Source organism: Haplochromis burtoni, unplaced genomic scaffold (assembly GCF_018398535.1).
Source record: "Haplochromis burtoni strain Fernald_Lab_line unplaced genomic scaffold, NCSU_Asbu1 Contig_319, whole genome shotgun sequence".
Lineage (NCBI taxonomy): Eukaryota > Metazoa > Chordata > Actinopteri > Cichliformes > Cichlidae > Haplochromis > Haplochromis burtoni.
In genome coordinates, this window is record NW_024582680.1 from 318,593 (window position 1) to 338,268 (window position 19,676).

Sequence of the window (19,676 nt, forward strand, 5' to 3'; positions counted from 1 at the left end):
ACACTACAAACTGCAGTTTGTAGCACTGTTACCTGCTAGCACTGTTAGCACTAGCATTTCACTCACCTACAGCAGAGACTTCCTGAATGGTCTGTTACTACAAGTAACTGCACAACAAGACATATTATAGGCTGGATAATTCTATAAAAATGCTTCAAAAGGCACTAATAGTTCAATCATCTAGAAAGAGCATTTATGTGTGCTTTACATGCAACTCAAAGGCCCAAAACACGAGCATAGTGACCACAGAGAAACAGCAGCACCACTGCTTTCTCCAGAAGACTAAATAATGTGTATTTTCTCTGCAAACAGCAGCAGTAATAAGCATGAGAATACAAAGCGAGAGCAGTTCCTGCGATGTGTTAGCTGCACATTATTAAAGAGATAAATACAGGGTGTGAGGGTATAACTGGCTTTGTGAAAGATTAGTACAGGAAGTGCGACAGTCTGCTGCATGATGATAATGATTGTGCGCTAATTTGCCCTTCAGTTTGATACGTAACACGGAGCTGTTAATTATCTCTCTGTTATCAGTTTCTTTTATTGCTCGCCTCTGATTGCTGCTCACGCTGCGCGCCACTCGGATGAGGACGAGAGGAAATTTGACAACCTGTAAGCAGCTCCCCGGGAGACCTTGAAGGAGGTGTGTGTGAGAGAGAGAGAAAGAGTTTGTGTGTGACAGATCGAGCGAAGGCGCCAGGGCCTTGGCTCTTCCTCATCTCTCCTGCCTCCTCCTGCTTTTCCAAAGAACTGTAGCTTCTTTGGTCTGATCGGTAAAAGAAGCACACGAAACACCTGATTTATCTCACTTTTAATTAGCACAATCAAATGATAAAATAAAAAAGGTTTAAATTTTCCTAAACGTGACACAAACAACACAATCCACCACCTTTTGGTTTTTCTGCTCTGCTTTCTCCTCTGTGCTCACCCCAAATGGTGGAGGCAGATGGCGGCCCTCTTTGAGCCTGCTCTGAGCCATGTTTTATTTTTTTTTCTATTCCCCTACTGCTGCCAAGTGTTTGCTCAAAGGAGATCACTGGGTTTCTCTCGTTACACAGGTGACTGTGAAAAACGTTTCAGTGGATTTTTAGGGTTGTTTTTCAAACAGAATTTGAGCACAGTGTTAGTTCACGCAGGCCATGGAGGTAAACTCCGCCTGCAGTCCCAGTACATCATCTAATAATAGCTGATCTCGATGCCAGCCCACATCATCTGGTGCCTCAGGATGGCACCTTTGAGAGACCGAGGTGATTACACATAGCATAAAGACACGTTGGTTCTTTTGAGAAAAACTGGTTTTATTTGCCCAAAACTGCAAAAATATACAAAATTAAGTAACAACACAGAGGTGAAATGAACAGAATTACCTGCTCAACAGAATAAAACTGATCTAAAGTGGACAGAGCGGACTTAAATTCTGGCTAATCAGACACGGTTGATCCATAAGGGGAACAAAAATAGAAACAAATCTAACAACAAAAAATGTAACCAACTAGTAATACTCAACACAGCACTAAGCAAATAGGCAATACATAAGTCAAAGAAAATATATAACATTGGAGATAAATTAGTTAATGCCCGCTTAGAGAGCTGCACATGGTCTGGTCCAATCAGCACATATTGCATACTGTATATAAGATATTTAAGTATATAAGTCAAATACATAAACAAGAATTGTGTGTCATATTTGTGTGTGCAGTGTATGACGTTATGATAATTAAGATCACTCCTACTGTTTAAAAGTATTGGTTGATGGGGGTAACCAGCTTGATAGCTGTGTGGCTTCAGGTGTCTTCTTTTCTTTGATCCGTAGCTGGCATTACGCCTGGATTGGCTCCTAAGCCTATACACTGCTGTGGGTGCCAGTGGTTGTCGAATTTCCTTTACAACTCAATTCCATGGATGGCGATCGTTGGCGATTGTCCTGGCCTCGTCGAGATTTATTCTGCGATCTCTGATGTCATCTTCAACCTGTTTTAGCCATGTTTTCTTCGGTGCCGTTTGTGGGATTCTCCATTGGTTGGGTCGTTTACGCCAGAGGAACTCCTGTCAAACTTGCTCCTCGTTTGGTTATCGTATCTCTGTTGGATGTCCTCATTTCGAAGGTGGTCTCGAAGTGATCACAGCAGCATATATAGGGCAACTTAAACAGCTTTAGCCTGTGCATAGGTCTCTCTCTTGCAAGCACCTTTGCAACCCACCTTCAAACTAGTTCCATGTTTGTTAGGTCTATTGGTATTGGTATCTTCTCTGTTCTGTACAGGGTTATTACTGCAGATCTGCTGCCTTAGCATGGGAATACAATTAATGCATGTCTTTGACGCCGCATCGTTGATGCAGTCTTGTTCCATAAAGCTTCTCATGCCTTCATATCACTCAGGGATCATCTCAGAAGCTAAATGTTTAGTCTGGCTGAGCACTTTTATTTTGAAAATTCATAGTTCCCTATGCCGTTCTTGTGCCAGACTGTCTGTCCTTCTTATCTGCTCTGTTCAGTTTAACATGGCTCTAGTAGATATAATAGAACGCAGTGCTACTTTAAGTGATCGGATGCTTCTGCAACACCGGAATTGCGGGAATTGTCTTGGGTGGGTGCAGTCAGCTCCAGTGGCTGCATCACAGCTAAATTGGGAAGCCACCAGGCGCAGTGTATTCCCGCTGTTCACCTTTCCATTTTTGTACATCACGGTGGTCTTAGAACAGAGCCATAAACTGTAGAAATGTAAATTAGTGGCCAAATCTTCAACACACTGGGAACTGGATATATCTGAATTTGAAACAATTTTCTGGACAAAAGAAGAGAAAAAGAAAACAGCTTTTATTCTTTGAAACAGAATAGATGTGCTTCCCAATTTTCTGAGCCATGTTTAAAAGGCTTTTTTCTTCCCCACAGTTGCCAAGTGCTTGCTTTCTGGGGACTTTGTGATCATTGGGGTTCTTTCTGCAATATTCTTGGGTTTTTACTGCCCACTATGAAGGTCCTCCCTCCTACTGTTACTGATAACATTTAAACAGATAAATTAAAAGAGAAATGAATCTGGAAAGGCTCTCCAATTAAAGTATCTGTTAAGGAGAGATTTAAAAGAGGTCACTGACTCTGCTGATCTGATTACCTCAGGCAGCTCATGCCATATCTGCAGGGCTCCGTCACCTTGATTTTTTTGGCCATGCCAGAGGAACAGATAAAACACATCTGTCTCAGGCTTCCTACAGGCTCAATGCTACTAATCGATCGATAAAATACTCACCGCATATGTCCCACAGTGAAGTGTTTATCTCTAACCCCAGCTCCAGAACAATTCCTCATGGAAATACTATAAAAACAAGTCCCATACTCTCAGCTGACATGTGTTTTATTTCTTTCGCACTCGGTCGTCTTCCTCCCTCCCTCATCTCCATCCTTTCGCCCTTCCTTCTTTCTCACTGTTGTCAAGGGCAACCGGAGGAAAGAGTCGAATACAATAAGGACATCACCTGATCGTCAGGGGAGTTCATCAGGTGTGAGCGCATGCCTGTGCTTGTGTCTTGTCTTTTTTTTCTCAAGCCAACAAACAACAACAACAAGAAAAAAAACACACATTTACAGGTGGAGGAAGGCTGAGGCTGAGGAGGGCACACACACACACACACACACACACACACACACACACACACACACACACACACACACACACGGGGCGTAAATGAAGTGACTGTTGGCAGGCTCACCGCTAATTCAGCATGAATATTTAATCAACTGTAAACAAATTACTATTGCACTGAGTGCTGCCAGTGTGTGTGTGTGTGTACGTCTGCCTGTCACTCTCCTTGTATCTGTGTTAGTGTGCACGTGTCGCTCGCTCTGACTCTCTACCTTATTAATGCAGATCACTCTGTCTCACTATCTCTCAAATGGAGCTCCAGCTCTCCATTAGGTGTGGGCTCTCCTTATTGACTGAGCTGAAATTTGAGCGCAAATCAGTCAGCAGATCGAGATCTGAGAGAGCCGAAGCGCAGACGCTTAAGTGCGAGGCGAGTTTTTGAGAGCATGTCTGGGCAGCACTTTGAGCGAAATGCGTTATTGTGTGCGAGAGGAATGCTGTGCCACTACATTTTTAAACCAGTCCGTTTGCACCCCCCTTCCTGTGAAAATAAACACATTAAAAGCAAAAGATTTGACTGGACCGGCTCTCAATTGCGTCATTATTCGTCTAAAGGATTATTATTATTGTTATTATTTTTTGGCTCATGGTTATAGATTTAGTGCAGCATGAGTTGTGAGGAGTTCAACTGTGTTTTATCCCCTTTCTCAGTTGGTTTCACTTGAAGAAGCATGAAAGGCAAAGCAGTATAGGAAAGCAAGAAAAGAATAATCACTGTTTTTTTCTTATGCTTTATGAGCCCTCGGGATTTGTCATGGCTTGTTCTGGATTTAAAATTAAAATATATATGTATATGTATACAGAGAGAGCGTTCATTTTTCAAGCCGTGCACAGGTTTCCACAAACAAATGAAAGCTGGAGATCATGTAAAAGGACTGAAAGCTCCAGAGCGGCTGATAAATGGAACACGAGGTGAGATTGTTTGCTGTCTGCGAGCAACATTTAAAGCCTCTAACTCCAATTGTGGAAGGTGTATTTATTCAATCCACGGATGACTCTGTTTGACTTTGATTTCTCAGGCATTGGCAAGTGCTCCATTCTGTCCAAAAATGCTTGATACCCCAGCCTGTCAGCCAACAAAGGCAATTAAATGAATAAACATAAGAGGCACTCAGTGGCTGTAGGTCAGGCAGAGCTAGAGCAGGTGGTGCAGTCCTCACATCCCTCGGTCTACATTTCGATTGCCGTTGGGTTGGATGGTAAAGCTCAAACTCCATTGCAAAATGCATCTGTAAGAATGTGTGTGACACTTAAAAGTACAAAAAACAAAGGCTCTGTATGCATGTGAGTGAATTGATAAATGCTACCTGTAGGGTAAAAAGGAGCAAGACTAAATCTATATCTGTAAACTTGTACACCATTTAGACAGTGGTCCTAAATATGACCCGGGCTTTCGTGTAATTCCATAAGCCTCCTTTCATGTATGGGACCGGTTGGGCCGGGGGTCTACTAAAGCAGCAGACAGGTATTGGAAGGCCAAAAGGGCAGCTACAGAAGCGTTCAAGAAGGCTGTGGAGGAGGACTTTTGGCAGGCCTGAAAGAAGTTTTGGTGAGCGGCAATTCAGTAATTGGTTGGGTAGGAGAACTTCTGGCCTTTGAGGAACTCCTATCCTATCCAGCCAAAATTTCCACTGTAAAGGAGGCAGAGCCTTAGGACTTGGTGGAAGTGTCACCAGTTACATTATTACTTGTAGATGTTGCTGGGTTATTGGAAAGCTCCCTGGTGGTTTAGGTGAGATTTTCCCTTAAATCTTAAGGACTCTGGACATTCTGGAGCTGTCTTGGTTGTCTGGAGCTGTCTTTTATGTTGCATGCAGGTCTGGGACTGTGCCTGTAAAGAGGCAAACCAGTATGGTGGTTCCCCTTTTAACAAAGGGGGACTGCAGGGTGTGCTCCAATTACAACCTTCGAAGGAAAGTTTATTTTAGGTGCTGGAAAAGAGACCCTGGAAGACTGTTGAACCTTTGATTCAGGAGGAGCAAAAGGGATTCCTTCCTGGCCATGGAACAGTTAACCAGATCTTTACCCTTGTAGGACCGCTGGTGGAATCACAGGAGTTTGACTATCCAGTCTATATATGTTTTGTAGATTTGGAGAAGACTTACGGCCTTACAAAGGTCCCTGGGGCACCTGACGGCTATACTGTAGGAGCATGGTGTCCCAATCCTGTCCTTGATTTTCATGGACAGGATCTCAAGGCATGGCCAGGATAAGGAGCATTTCTGCTTTGGGAACTCAGAATAGCATTTCTGCTTTTTGCAAATGATGTGTTGCTGTTGGCATGTGCACTGGATCACTTTGCAGCTGAGTGTGAAATAGCTAGGATGAGATTCAGCATGGTGGAATGCTCCTACTTTGTACGTAGAAATAGGTAGAAATAGCATGCCTCAAGCAAGGGACTTCATGTATCTTGAGGTCTCACTCACAAGTGATGGAAAGGTGGAGTGAGAATATGACTGACGGATTGGTGCACCGTCAGCAGTATTGCAGATGCTGTACTGAACTTTGCTGGTGTAACTTTATGTCCTGACCCTCACCTCAGGTCATGAAATCTCGGTAATGACCTTAAGAGTTCTGAATACAACTGGACGAATTTTCTAAGCCTCTGAAAGCGGGTGAGGAGCTGACACATCTGGAGAAATTGCACAGTTAGAAACACTGCTCCTACATGTGTCAAAGATGCAGTTAAGGTGGTTCTGTTTTGTGTTGTGAAGAAGTCACTTGAACTTCTTAAGAGGACTTCTTCAGTAACCAAGTGACTGAAGGTCACCATGTGACTTCTACTGTTTGAAGAAGTCACTTAGATGAGTGACAAAACGTTTCTTCCACTGAAAATGAAGAAATGAATGAAGAGAATGAACTTTCTAGGATTTCCTTACCTGGATGATTGAGCATGCTTTCCAGCTGCATACAGGTGTCCATAAACCAACCACGTCCATCATGCGCCCAAGTCAGCCCAGGCTGAGAAACGGCATTTATACCGTGTGCACGTAACAACAACAAAGGATTGTTGGCATTTTAATCGACTTTTGCCTTTCAAATCAACGCTTGGCAGCGCTGTAATTACACACTTATTGTTAAGCGCTAATGCACAATCAGTAAAAGCTCATTGCGTGTTTGTTTTTTCTTTACCTCAGGACGATTTTGATTAAACGACGTCTTCCCCCTCATTCAAAGGTCCACTGTGTTAATTAACGTATCTCTGCTTATGTTCAGCAGGTCTGTTTTTCCTGCTTGCAGGCGCATGCGTGTGTGTGTTTGTGCACGTTATTTGCTCTCAGTTTAACCCCGATACGGCGATTTGAAGCGTCTCAACACGGCCGCTTTTAAATCTCTCGCTCGCTCGCTCTCTCTCACCCCCTGCTCCCTCCCTCCCCTTCCTCCTCTTGCTACCTGATTCAGATCCGCTCCGACGCTATGCGTATGACCGCTCTCTCTGCAAGGCGAGCACCACCGGAGAGACCCGCACGCCGCCGCTGCTCCTCCTCCTCCACCACCACCTCCTCCTCCTGCTGCTCCTCCTGCCGCTGCTGACCGCCGGCCGCCCGCGCAGCAGCACCCCGACGCCGGCTGGCGAGCCACCCAGACAGGGCAACCGGAGCGGGGCAGAAACAGCGCACCTGATCAAGCTCCGCTGGAGGAGAAATCAAGCAGCGAAGGTGAATAATAAAAACATTTTTATAAAAACAGGAGGGCGCAGGAGGGGGGTTAGATATATGTGTGTGTTTGTGTGTGTGCAAAGCAAAGGAGGTGGTGGTGGCCGCAGGTCGCTGATGGACGTTTTGAGCTGAGGCTGAGCCCAGCTGATAGATATGCACGCGGTCCTTGTACACGGACCGGACTCTTTTTGTGTCGCGTGTCCGCCGACAGCTCCCGCGGTAAACAGCGAGGACAGACACGGCTGATGGATGGTCTGCGCTCGGCTCCAGCAAGCCCGCTGTGCGTGCATCCGTCTGCGTGTACGGCTCTCTGAAACATGTGAGCCACAGCAGCGCAGTTTGATCGGCTTTTTCAAAAGGAAAAGCCCGCACACGCACACACAAACACACACACACACATTCTTCAGCGTTTGTGCTGAAGTGTGTTTTTGAGCGCTTATGTGTGCAAGTTTTTTGGTGTCACCGGGGGCGGCAGAGAGGTGAAAGATGCGCAGACAGGTTTTTGAATAATCAGTCCAAGTCGTAAATCAAGGAACAGCACACACACACACACACACACACACACACACACACACACACACACACACACACACACACACACACACACATATATATTGACTGTAAGGGTGTGTGTTCCCGGCACTGCTGCATGCCAAACACGTTGTGTGTGAGATACGCAGAGGCTGGTGATGAAGCATGTTTCTGTCTCCACCTCCCAATCATCGCTGTATGTATTATTATAATTGTTTGACTTTGTGTGACTTGCCTAAAAGGGCCCTAAAAAAAACCCAAAACACCGTAAACCTCAAAGTGTTTAACGCTCGGAGACAGGAAGACCCAAAGAGGAACCGAGAAACAGAAGCGCCGTGTGCATTGTGTCTGTAGCACTGTCAGCTGAAAGCCTGCCATGGAAGGAGGAAGGCAAATTAATCAGCTGTGAAAGCCACACTTTGTTTATACATGTTGGGAACTTCCAGCAAAAAAGAGAGAGACAACCTCCCCCTGCCAAAAAAACCCGAGCTTTTCTCTGTTGATCAATAATTCATCTCTCCGTCTTTTCCAGAGTTGGCCCTGGATAGAGTTCGGCAGGAGCGTGGCGTCCCAGATCCTGCTGCTGCTGCTGTCCCGTTCCTCATCATCTCTCTTCTCAGCCCGGCTTTCACCTGCCAAACTCCACCCTTCTTCCCTTCCTCCTCTCCTCTCTCATCCCCCCACCCCTCCACATCTTCTGCAACTTTTCACCCATCTCTCTCACCCCCTTCACACCCGTGTCTCTGTTTCTTTTTTGTTATCCTCGCCCTCCTACTCCTTCTCCTCTCCTTTCGCTGTAAATTCGTGATGGCGTCCAAACTGAACCCCAACGTCCTGTACGTGGCGGGGGCTGGGGAGTCGCTGGGATCACCGCAAGACTCTGAAAGGACTCACATTGTGAGTACAGTCCACTTCATCTTCACACTTAAAGCTAAAATTGGAAAAAAAAAGAGAAAGAGAGAGAGATTGTGAAAGTATAGGTGGGGCTCCTCAACAGGTTTTGCTTCCACTTTCTTTTCCTTTCCCTTTCAGAAGGGGTAAAAATACAAAAAAACAACAACTCTACACTTTTAACAATGGGACTAGTCAACTTACACGCCCTAATTTATAAGTAATACAATCCCTTAGCGAGAGTCTTTTACCTCGGGTCATGTCGAGATAACAAAAGCCTTGACTAATCTCGACCTGCAGGTGAAAGAAGACACGTGCTTTTAAACGAGATACCTCATCTGCATGGAGCAGCCTTTAAATACAGGAATTATTAACAGCCCCTTTGAGCAGCGAGTATAAACCTTCACTATATGTGACAAAGTTACCCTGGAAGGAAGCAGCCACGGGGAGATGTCCACTCTGCAGGGATCAGTGTGGATAAACTCTGAGAAAGATTCAGGAAATGTGTGAATGGGAACACAAAGTAAGAAAATGTAGCCGTTAAACTGTGTTTTTGATGACTAAAGACAGGATTAGAAATGAATACATCAGAGGGACATGTGCAGGATAGAGAATATAGTGGACAAAGGGTGCTGAAGATGGAGCTTTCAGGCAGGAGGAGAAGAGGAAGATCTCAGAGGATGTAGTGAAGGAGAACACACGGAGGGTTAGTGTGACAGAGAAGACCCTAAACGGAGCAGCTGAAAGAAAACGACTACATCCATCCGCCCCGACCTCCTCACTTTATCATTTTTCCCACACATTTATAGAGTATCAGCGACATGTACTGAATTTGAAATCCCTGACTTCTTGACTCGCGGAAAAGCTTTGCAGCAGGCTCAGATTTCCCACTGTGGAGGAGGAGGTGACGTTCTTGTTTTTTTGGGGTGGTGGCTTTGTTTAAGAAGTTAAAACTACTCGCTCCACGATGGTGCGTACACGTAAAGCTCAGTCATCTTTGTTTGTTTTTTTACGTTGCGTTTCAGTGAATGCAGAACCTCTTTTGTTCACCACAGGCAGCTTACTCGCCTGCAGCTACATCCTGCTCAAATGTGATTGGTCAGTAGCACTCAGGCTACAAACCAGAAACCTTCCGGTACCCAAAAAATCTCGTGCCTATGCTGACATTTTCTGTTGTATATGCAAATATTCAGATCAGCGAGTGCCTAAAGTGCACTTATGTAGTCTAGGTACATCTTTTACAGTTAGTGTCTTTTATTTTGAAAATATTCATGCTAAAAAAAACCCTGAATCATTGGAGCAGCATTTTTTTTAAGTTTTTTTAACTCCTATAAAATTAATATTGCTTTATTTTTTTTAAAGAGCTGTAAGAGCTACCTGAGTTTTTATGATTAGGTGATTACTTGGTCGATACCAAAAATTTGTACTATCGGTCCATTTTTACTTTTTCTGTGTAGGTGACGGTGGGATTTTATGTAAGTTTGCCATAAAATGTTGCTCTGAGTAAAAAGCCCATCAGCCAAACTGCTGAATCAGTGGCTGAACGCTTCCACTACAGTTTGAAATGAGGACATTTTACGGCTCCTGATCTCACATTCATTTTCGGGGATTTTATCTCCTCTTCTTGCAGCCCGGTGAAGCAGGTGAAGAGTCATCAGACAGCGATGGAGAACAAGAAGAGACGTCACACAAGCTGATCCGCAAAGTTTCGACCTCGGGACAGATAAGGGCCAAGGTAGGAGGAAATGGTGTATGTGTGTGTAGGTGGGATTATAGCAGGTAGAAGAGCTTGTTTTTGACACAGAAAGAAATGAGGTAATATTAGTGAATCTGTATCATAGATGATAGATTCAGCTGCTTTTTTTTTTTAACCTTTCTCGACACGTTGCAGTGCTTTTAAGAGCTTTTCTGAACTTTATCCATTCTCGACCTGACTCCTCTGAGGTAAAAAGCATCATTAGCGAACCAGAGTGCGGTAATATTTTTGGATTCAGGCAGGCGCTCTTCAGTTAGAGAACATTCATGGAAAAATCATGGAATTTCCGATCAGGGCCATGTTGATAACCCTGATTAAACATTTGAGCTGCTTACTTATTGAAGAACCTGCACAAAGTTTAGACTTATCACTGAAATGTGGGCATGTGCATGTGGGTCTGAAGGACCCTTGCCTTTCTCGGAGGCCTCGCATATGATAATCAAATGTATGTGAAGGGACGTTAACCGCTACCTTGCATCTTTAGCAGCCTTTTCTCTGTGTGACTGTCTCTGTCGCAACTTTATCAACCGTTAGATCAGACCTTTCATCCGACCTCTCCTCTGAGGTCAGCTAACTTCCTTCTAACGCCTGGTCTGTTTCCTGCCTGCGTCATTTTCCTCTCTTACCGCCACTGTGCTCATGAGCAGTGTTCAAATCAATGACAGCAGTAAGAGCTCCCTTTCTTACTGGACTTCTGGTAGATGTTATTGGCCTCTGGACTCACTCTTACAGTAAGATATTGATGGCTTGATAGTATCCTGTTACTGGCATTTAAACACATACACAGAAGTGTGTGTCGTTAGTTATTGATGAGCTAATAGCAATAAAGAGAAATGCATCATTATCAACAGAGTGATTAATGTGCAAATTATTATTCTGTATGAGTGTGTGCGTGTGTGTGTAAATCATTATCCATTACCTGTATTGACCCGCAGCTGTAAAACACACTCAGATCAATAGAAGACACAGGATACCTGCTATCCCTGTCGTCATGGGAATGGCATCCCATAATGCCTCATTTGCTTCTGTTGCAGACAATAGGATTGGATAACAGTCTAGTATTGATTGGGTGATCTCACTCGACACTTATATATACACTAACATATATGTGTGTGTGTGTGTGTTTTGTTTAGCGTTATCAGCAAGACTAGAACGTAGATAACCAAAATAAAAATAATAAGTAGTGTTTTGAAAAAAAAAATTAAAACTTATTTGGAAAAGAACTGAACTAAAAAATAAAGAGGTATAATGGAGGAATAGTCCTGTCTCTGACATATGCCCTCCATACAATAATAATTAAAAAGATTAAAACTAACATTAAAACTAATAAAAACTCAAATGAAAATATACTGAAATAAAAGCAAAAAAGTCTGTTAATCTGCAAAATATTTTCCTGTTTTTTCACATGCATCATCCAGTTTAGATGATTGGATAAAAAAAAAATTAAACAATTGAAAGTACAAGGTACGGTTAAATCATACCGAAGGGTATATAACCTATAAAACACAAGACAAAAGCTTAAAAGCAATGAAAGAAGAAAATTAAATTACTTGTTGTGTCATCTACGTATACATATATATATATATATATATATTTAGAGAAAACGACCTAAGAATTATTCCAAAATTATTGAATTACTTCTCACCAGAGCATCCATTCTTAAGTCATAAACGTATCTGCATACATATTCTATACTAGCAAAAACCTGCAGCACATTTTAAAAATTTTCATTTTCAGTGGTAAGTCAAACAAAAGTTTTTTGTGAACGTTACGTATTTGGATGCCGCGCACGGAATGTGGCACATGAAACAAATGCATACAGACAAATTTAAACAATTGATATCTGTAATAAATTTAGGGAAAAAAACATAGATGTTAAAAACTGCCGTATACGTGATTGGTATATGCTAGCTAAGGAGGAACGAGGGTACATACAGACATATATATGTTTATATAGACATATAGTGAGAAAAATTTGCAGTTTATTACATAAATAAACTTATGAAAAACATTTTTCATTTATTTCCTGAAAGACACAACCAAAGGTTACTAGGGAAAAATATGTATTCCCTGACCAGGTGGTGAGTGGTTACAGGCTGCTGGCTAGGTGAAAATTGCCAACGTCGCCCATGGAAAGCGCAGCGTTGCGCGTAAACACTCAGCAACTTCATTTACTCTTGAAGAGTAAATGTGGAGTGTGCGAGGTTAACTCGGTGTTTTCCATGTAAAGTTCAGGCGACCACACCAATCATAAGGACATCTTTGCTGCAGCAATGTCTTTTTGACCGATTCTATTCAGTGCCAGCCAGCAAGCACTTGCCAACCGATGGGGGCAGTGCACATTTTTCCTCCAATGATATGTGCTTGCCAGCAGGTTGCTGACCAGTCTCTCCAGCCTGGTATGACAGAATCCTAAAACGTCACATTGAATTGCTGTGATATTGAAAGTAACAGCTAAAATGTGCCCAAAATGTGGCTTTAAAGATGTGTAGATCGTTTCTCATTGGATGAAACAAAAATTGCTGCTGGTTCGGCTGCTGGTTGTTTGTGTGCAAGTGTGAGATGATTAGAGTTTGTGTAACTAGGGTCACATGACTTGCTGTAGATTAAGCTAGTCATCGACTTCAGGATTATGCTTCAGTGACAACAATAGGTTGAGAGGATTAATGAGCTTGTGTGTCCCTTCATTTCTCTGAGTGCATGCAGGCGTGTGTTGGGTGCTTTTGGCTGAATTTGTTATTTGCCAAAATGTCTCTTTCTTCCTCTATTTTTTATGGCTTTTGCGTGTGTTATAGCTGAACGCCATCACTACATCAGTGCTTCCTTGTCTGCTTTATTTGACTTGCTTCAGTTTGTCCCCTGCCTATTACCTGCCTTGTTAGAGCTGCGGTCTGTCGGCACACTTGTTAAGGAGGTGCTAATTCTCATCAACTGTGACATGACTTCCTGACACCATTAGGTTAATTCAGTTCCTCGGCGGTGATTCGCTAAATAATCATACAGATGTTGTGGTAGCTCTCAGAAACAAAGGGCGGGTCATTTCCATTTCACTGTGGAGACTGTGGTGTTAATTAAATATGTTTGGGTTTAAAGACCAGCTTTAGATGCACTGTACGATCAGCAGGGGATATGCTGGTAGTTAACTCATGAGATTTTCAAGCTAAACCTACATATTCAAGGCTCCACACAGGCCTTTGGCGGTTAACTTTGCCTAGTTAGCTGTGCATTTTCATACTATTTCTGACCGTTTGACAGTGTTATGTGTGAAATAATAATAGCACAGTTAACAAAACAAGTTAAAAAAATACATTTCCTGTGGCTCCGGATAAAACTTCCTTGGTGGGCGCCAAATATATATACATTTACGTAGGTCAAACCTTGATATTTATGACTCTGCATGGCAATGACTTATGTTATAGTAGACCTGCAGACGAGCTCAAAAAGTGAACATAAATTAGGTAAATGTTCATTAGATTGTCCCTCTATGTTCATTAGTTAGAGTAAAATTAGAAGTCCTTGTTGTGTGTTTCTCTTCTAACAAAGTTGTTTCCTTTGTGCTCTTTATGATGACTTGAAAGACCAATGATAACTAAGGGGACCCAAGTCCCCTCAGCCTGTTGCAGCTACATGACGCAACAGCTTGTTTTATTTGGGTACAGCGGTTAAAATGCCGGTCAAGGCTCATGAACACAGTGACCTGAAATCTGGCCCATGTTCGTGAAGCCAGAATCAACTTTTATTGACTTCATGTTCACAGGTCAAGATCAGTGCAGCGTCTGGAAAAAATAAACACATAAAATTAGCTAACTTGACAAATTAAAATTAGACCTGTCACAATACCAGATATTTAGGGCTTCCTAGTTCTTAAGTATGTAAGGATAGCCTAAAATACTTGTACCTGTATGCTACCCACCTGATTTCAAGAATTACTGGTGTATCGGCATTTAAAGTAGCAAACAAATTCTTGGAACTTTGATATTGAATGGTACCGCAAAAATTGTTTTTGGTGATATGCTAATCATGACATAATGTGAAACAAAGACATTTTATATCCAAAGGTTGAAGTCTCCACAGATGGTGAAATGCAACTTGACTAGTTGACAAGGCGGTAATTCTGCTGTTTGTGAATTGACTTCAGTTTTTGTCTTGGACTGGCTTGTTTATGCAGGCTTTTCAGAAACTAAACCCAATGCTCTCTGAAAAAAGACAAACCCTTTTGTATGTGTGCGGGTTTTTTCTTTTCTTTCGGTATTAAAGTTGTAGCCTGGGCGCAAAGATGGGTGTACTTCATAAACCACAATGTCCCCATTTGAGCGGTTGTTATATCTCATGTCCTGTTCTCCATTTCCTGTGTTTCTCAGCCTTTAGTTCTCATGTCTGATATTGTTATCATTATTGGTAAATGGTACATTCATATCAGTATAATGACATGCTCAAATACCCTTCAAACAAAACCAAAATCTTCAACCTCTAAATAGCTTGTTTCCCTCGTTTCTATGGTGCTTAATATCCACCAGCAACAGATAAAAGCCAGCTGTTGGGACGTGAAGTTTCAGCAGAGCTGTGACAGCATTTCTGTTCACACAGCTCTTTAGAGTAAAGATGACGGTTTCTAAATTTAGTGAGGTTTAATTTATCTAACCAACTACCTGACTAAAATAGAAACAGACTCTGAAGAAACTCTGAACTGTATTTAGAACTGATTACTACGACGGTTAGGGCCAATACAAGCTGCCAGGGTCATACTGTTTGACTCTGCTCTTTATTTCTCCATAATTTTGCTTCTGTATTTAGTAAATATAAAGTGGAAGTCTATTAACTTTTTGTGTCAGATAGACAATTCAGTGAACATACTGCAGCTTCATATATTTCAGCCAGTAAGTAGCATAAATTAGAACCACATAAACGATGCGTCACTAAGCATACGGTAACAGTTCAGTATAGGTCATCAATACTGCATCTGATAATGAAAAAAGACACATTTTTAACGTGCTTCATGTAGTAATTTATCTATTTCAAGGCAAATAATTACCATCAATTAACATCTTAAAAGCTTTTTTCAGTCTAAATTGCTGACATTTAGACCCTGTGCTATATGAGTATACGATGACTGCAGGAACTGTTTGCATTTTATTTCAGCTGCAGTACACTGTGCATGCAGGCATTTCTGCAACCTTATCTCAATAAGACATCTTCACTTCTCTCCACAGAGGGCAGCTATTTGTTGAGCATTGTTGATTATCTTGGGAAGCTGTTGAAACAGTGGTTACATGTTTCTCGGCCTAGCTGCAGGCCGATGGCTCACTTGAGATCTTGAAAAGACTAAATCAACGTTAGTTGCTAAGGATTGTTCAGTGTGTTGTGTCTTAAAAAATGTGGCATTTTTGCTTAAAAAAGTGAAACAAAAAGAAAGGAGAAGCTATGCAAGAGAATTCATATATCCACTTTCATTTTGTTAGCGTTTGCGGTGTTCCAGCATTGTGACATCTACATGGTTAGGGCTATTTCACCACTTGCTTCTTTGGCATGCTCTTGACAGCATGTGACAGCAATTTTTTTTCGCTTTCATTTGAATGGAGATATTTTTCAAAATGAAAGTATAAAAACCCTAAAAAACAGTTCAATAGTTGATTGGTAGATTGGACTGTGAAACTGAGGGCACTGCACTTTTGATTGACGACTTGTTAGCCACCTAACATATCCTGGATAATCCTCCTTTCTGGCTCTAATAATTATGTGAACTTAATTTTATTCAATTTTATCTGAAACGGCCAATTGAGCACATGAAGTCATCAGCAAAATTTTTACAGAGGTCAAGAATTATAGCCAGTTCTTGAAGCCGGGGGTGAGAACACCAGGGCCTCCACCTTTGATGGCCACCTGATGCACTAAGCACCGAAGCATCTCCACATCAAAAGGTTTCAGTTGAGGTGCCTCTTAGGTGAGGTATTCCTACTGGGAGACCGAAGACTCGCTGGATAGTCTCTCGACTGTCTTGTGAACGCCTCGTTGTCGCCCCAGATTAGCCGGAGGAGGTGGCAGGGTTGAGCTTTTTTTTCAGACTGCTGTCCCTGCGACCTAAACCTGGATAAGCGGCAGAAAATGGATGAACATGACAATATTATTCAAAGAAATTTAAGTTACAAGTACTTTCATGATAGCTTTTTATACCTGGAAGGTATGCCCATCTTTTCTACGCACTATGGTGTGACAACCTTGACAGATGTGCCTGTCTTTGAGAGGCAATGGGAAAAAGTCAGATACAGAAAAGCTTGCTAGCTAACTAACTTGTTTCTTTCCCCCCAACCTTTCTTTGTCTGGCCTCCCTTTACTCAAAACCTGGCACTATTAAGATGTTATGCTAGTGAGCAGAGCCACAAACTGTTTACCACCACAGATTTACTTTGATTTGCCTGTTTCCACTGGTATAACTGCAATGTGACTGGGTTCTCGCGCTGCTGCACAATGGATTTCTGGTTTTCTAATTCACCACAGGATGGTCAGGCAGCAGCATCTTTGGAACAGGGAGCAGTTCTCTTGAGGGAAATTATCATCTGATGTTAAATTGTGAGAAACAAAAACTGCTGGATGTGGTGGCTTTTAAGTTTTGTCAGCTGTCTTTGTGTCACATGTCACGATCTCTGATTTTCTTACTTTCTTTTTGTCTTTCCTTCTTTTTTTGTCCTTGTCTACCTCCAGGCTCAATTACGTAAGGTTTCGCACTCTTTCTTTACTCTCCTCTTTTTATTTTCCCAATCCTATTCTCCTCCACCTCCTCTTCTTCCTCCTCCTCTTTGCAGTACTCACATTTACTGTGTGGAGGATAAAGGAGACACAGGAAGAGAATGAAGCAGAAAGGCTTCTGTGAATTGTGTGTTTGTGTGTATGTAGCACTACCACTTACGTTTTGAGTAGGCCGCCAACTGTTATGTTATGTTATGAAAGTAGACAAAGACACACACACTCATGAACGTGCAAAGAACAGGCCAGTCCCATCATTAGGTTTTCACCTTCGTCTCCTCTCTACCTTCCTCTTCTTTCTCATTTGTCTGTTCTCTATTCTTTTGTAATTTCTTGCTGTGACTTCCCCTCCTTTGGAGTGATCACGTCACATCCTGTCCCTTTCCTAACATCCAAATATTTTCTAGAATTTCTAAAATTGGTAACTTCTTAACCAAAACCCTTTCCTTCTAAAATAGCAGCAGCGCCACTTCAGATTATGTAACCAGTCGTATTTCTGGCTTTTAGAGTGGTGATTAACAGGTAACACTTCTTCTTTTCCCCCCCCCTCGCTCCTATTCCTGTGGATTTCCTGCACGATGCTTTGCTGGAATCAAACCCACTATATTTGTTCTTTTTTATCTGCATCTCGCTCCCAGTGCAGAAATCTGTGTGGGTGTTCACTGCAATGGAGATGAGGACAAGTTATAGATGTGTGCGGATGGATGGAGAGGGGGGGTGACAGACGTGGCTTTAGGAGAGTGCACGAGCGTGTGGGACGGCCGGTGTTGTGTGTCTGTGTGCTGTGCTTTGATTTGTGCCCTCGGCTTGATGCGATACAGATGCAGAAGTGTTCGGTTCAACACGGGAGAGGGAGAGATGGAAAAAGACGGGAAAAGGAGAGAGAGATGAAGATGGACAAAGGGGAGAGAATTAGCAAGTGTAAGAGGGAGAGAGGTGGAGGCAGAGTGGAAACACATCCAGAGTCGGTTATATAAGAAATCCACACAGCGAACAGCAGGCTCTAATATCCATATTTACCGTTACAACAGGTTGGCAGGACTGGTGAGGAGGCGGCTTGACTATTTAAAATGTGTTATTCAGTCACTGGTACAAAGATTGCTCAAAACACATTGTTTGTATGCTTAAGGCTTAAAAAACACGTGGTCGTTGCTAGGGCTGTGCGATATGACCAAACTCTCATATCCCGATATAAGAAATCTATCGTCCCGATAATGATATAAATCACAAAAATGTAACATGTTCTGTAAATTCTGTGAATCTCGGGCAGCTCGACTTGCGTGAAGTGTTTCCAGCTGCGCGTCATGTAGCTGGAGTCGAGTGTTTTAACCGATGCATGAAACTATACATTTTTAGACATAAGTTGTAACGGCCGCCGTTTTCTTTGTGAGTATTTATTACACGGCGTGCTGCGGGGAAAAGCCTGTTCTAACGTTTGAGTCTAAGGTTTATTTTTTAGCACCTGGCGGCTCTTTTTTACTTCTCATCCGTAAATAATCTGCTCTTTCACGTGATTCAGTTTATTTTGAAAAGTCTCAACAGGATCTTGAGCTTTATTGTGAAAGGTTTATGTGGAACATAAACAAGCGGACACGCGATGGTTACCGTCGTTGTTGCTAACGACAACGCATAAAAACAGGCGCTTGTCCGTCCGTAGTGTGGTTATATTAAATATAAGAGAAAGAGAGAACTTTAAGAAATTAATATAGCCACTACAGTGACCATCAAAACGATGAACAAATATTGCTGTAAACAGTTTATTTTGCGACACCACGAAACAAACGATAGCGTAAAATGAAACGATAGATGTTTTTATATCGTCATCCGATATATATCGTTATATCGAACAGCCCTAGTCGTTGCATTATCTACCTCAACATTTAGGACATTTGATCAGCTCGTTTTTGTATATTCAGCTACTTAACCCGGCTTTCGGGTTTTCTTCTCCTCCTTTAAAGCTTTATTGATACACGTTACGTGCTTGTCCCCTGCTAGCTGCCAATTTAAATCCCGATTTAAGTTCTGGAAGGTTTCAGTGAGGTAAAAGACTGAGAAAAAAAAAGGTTCGATTCACTTGGAGAATGCCGTTACTTTTCTCGATGTGTAGATAGCAGGATTGTCTTTAGTTTCCAGAAAGCATCTATACCCCATGAATGTTATTTGTTGAAAGCAGTGACACAGTCCTGAAACAGAGGAATAACTCCTTTTAGACCACTTATTCATTTTATGTAGGATTAGCAAAGCCTATTTACTAGTTGGAAATGTTTCTTGTGCACACAGCCAAGCCAGCTAAAACTGTCTTTTAACTGTAATGAAACATCTAAGCAATGTATTCATTTCTTGGAATAAACATCGAGAAATACAGTCAGATCTGCCTGGGCCTTAATGATGGAGCAATTAGGTAGGTACGTTACATCATTGATCCCACAACAACATTGTTGGATTACAGCAGCAAGA

The 19,676-nt window shown here is 42.3% G+C and overlaps 1 protein-coding gene across 3 annotated transcripts in view; it reads left to right on the forward strand.

Annotated features, from left to right (window-relative positions):
- Positions 1-7,019: 7,019 nt before the first annotated feature.
- The window catches only part of si:dkey-172j4.3 (diacylglycerol kinase delta), a 93,630-nt gene continuing 80,973 nt past the window's right edge, over positions 7,020-19,676 (forward strand). For 2 of the 3 annotated variants that reach the window (XM_042228346.1, XM_042228348.1), the window contains exons 1-3: positions 7,020-7,300; positions 8,364-8,728; positions 10,353-10,457. In XM_042228346.1, the coding sequence (XP_042084280.1) occupies positions 8,639-8,728; positions 10,353-10,457 (195 nt within the window). In that variant the 5' untranslated portion in view covers positions 7,020-7,300; positions 8,364-8,638. The remainder of the gene's footprint in view (positions 7,301-8,363; positions 8,729-10,352; positions 10,458-19,676) is intronic. The other variant, XM_042228347.1, reaches the window with a different exon arrangement.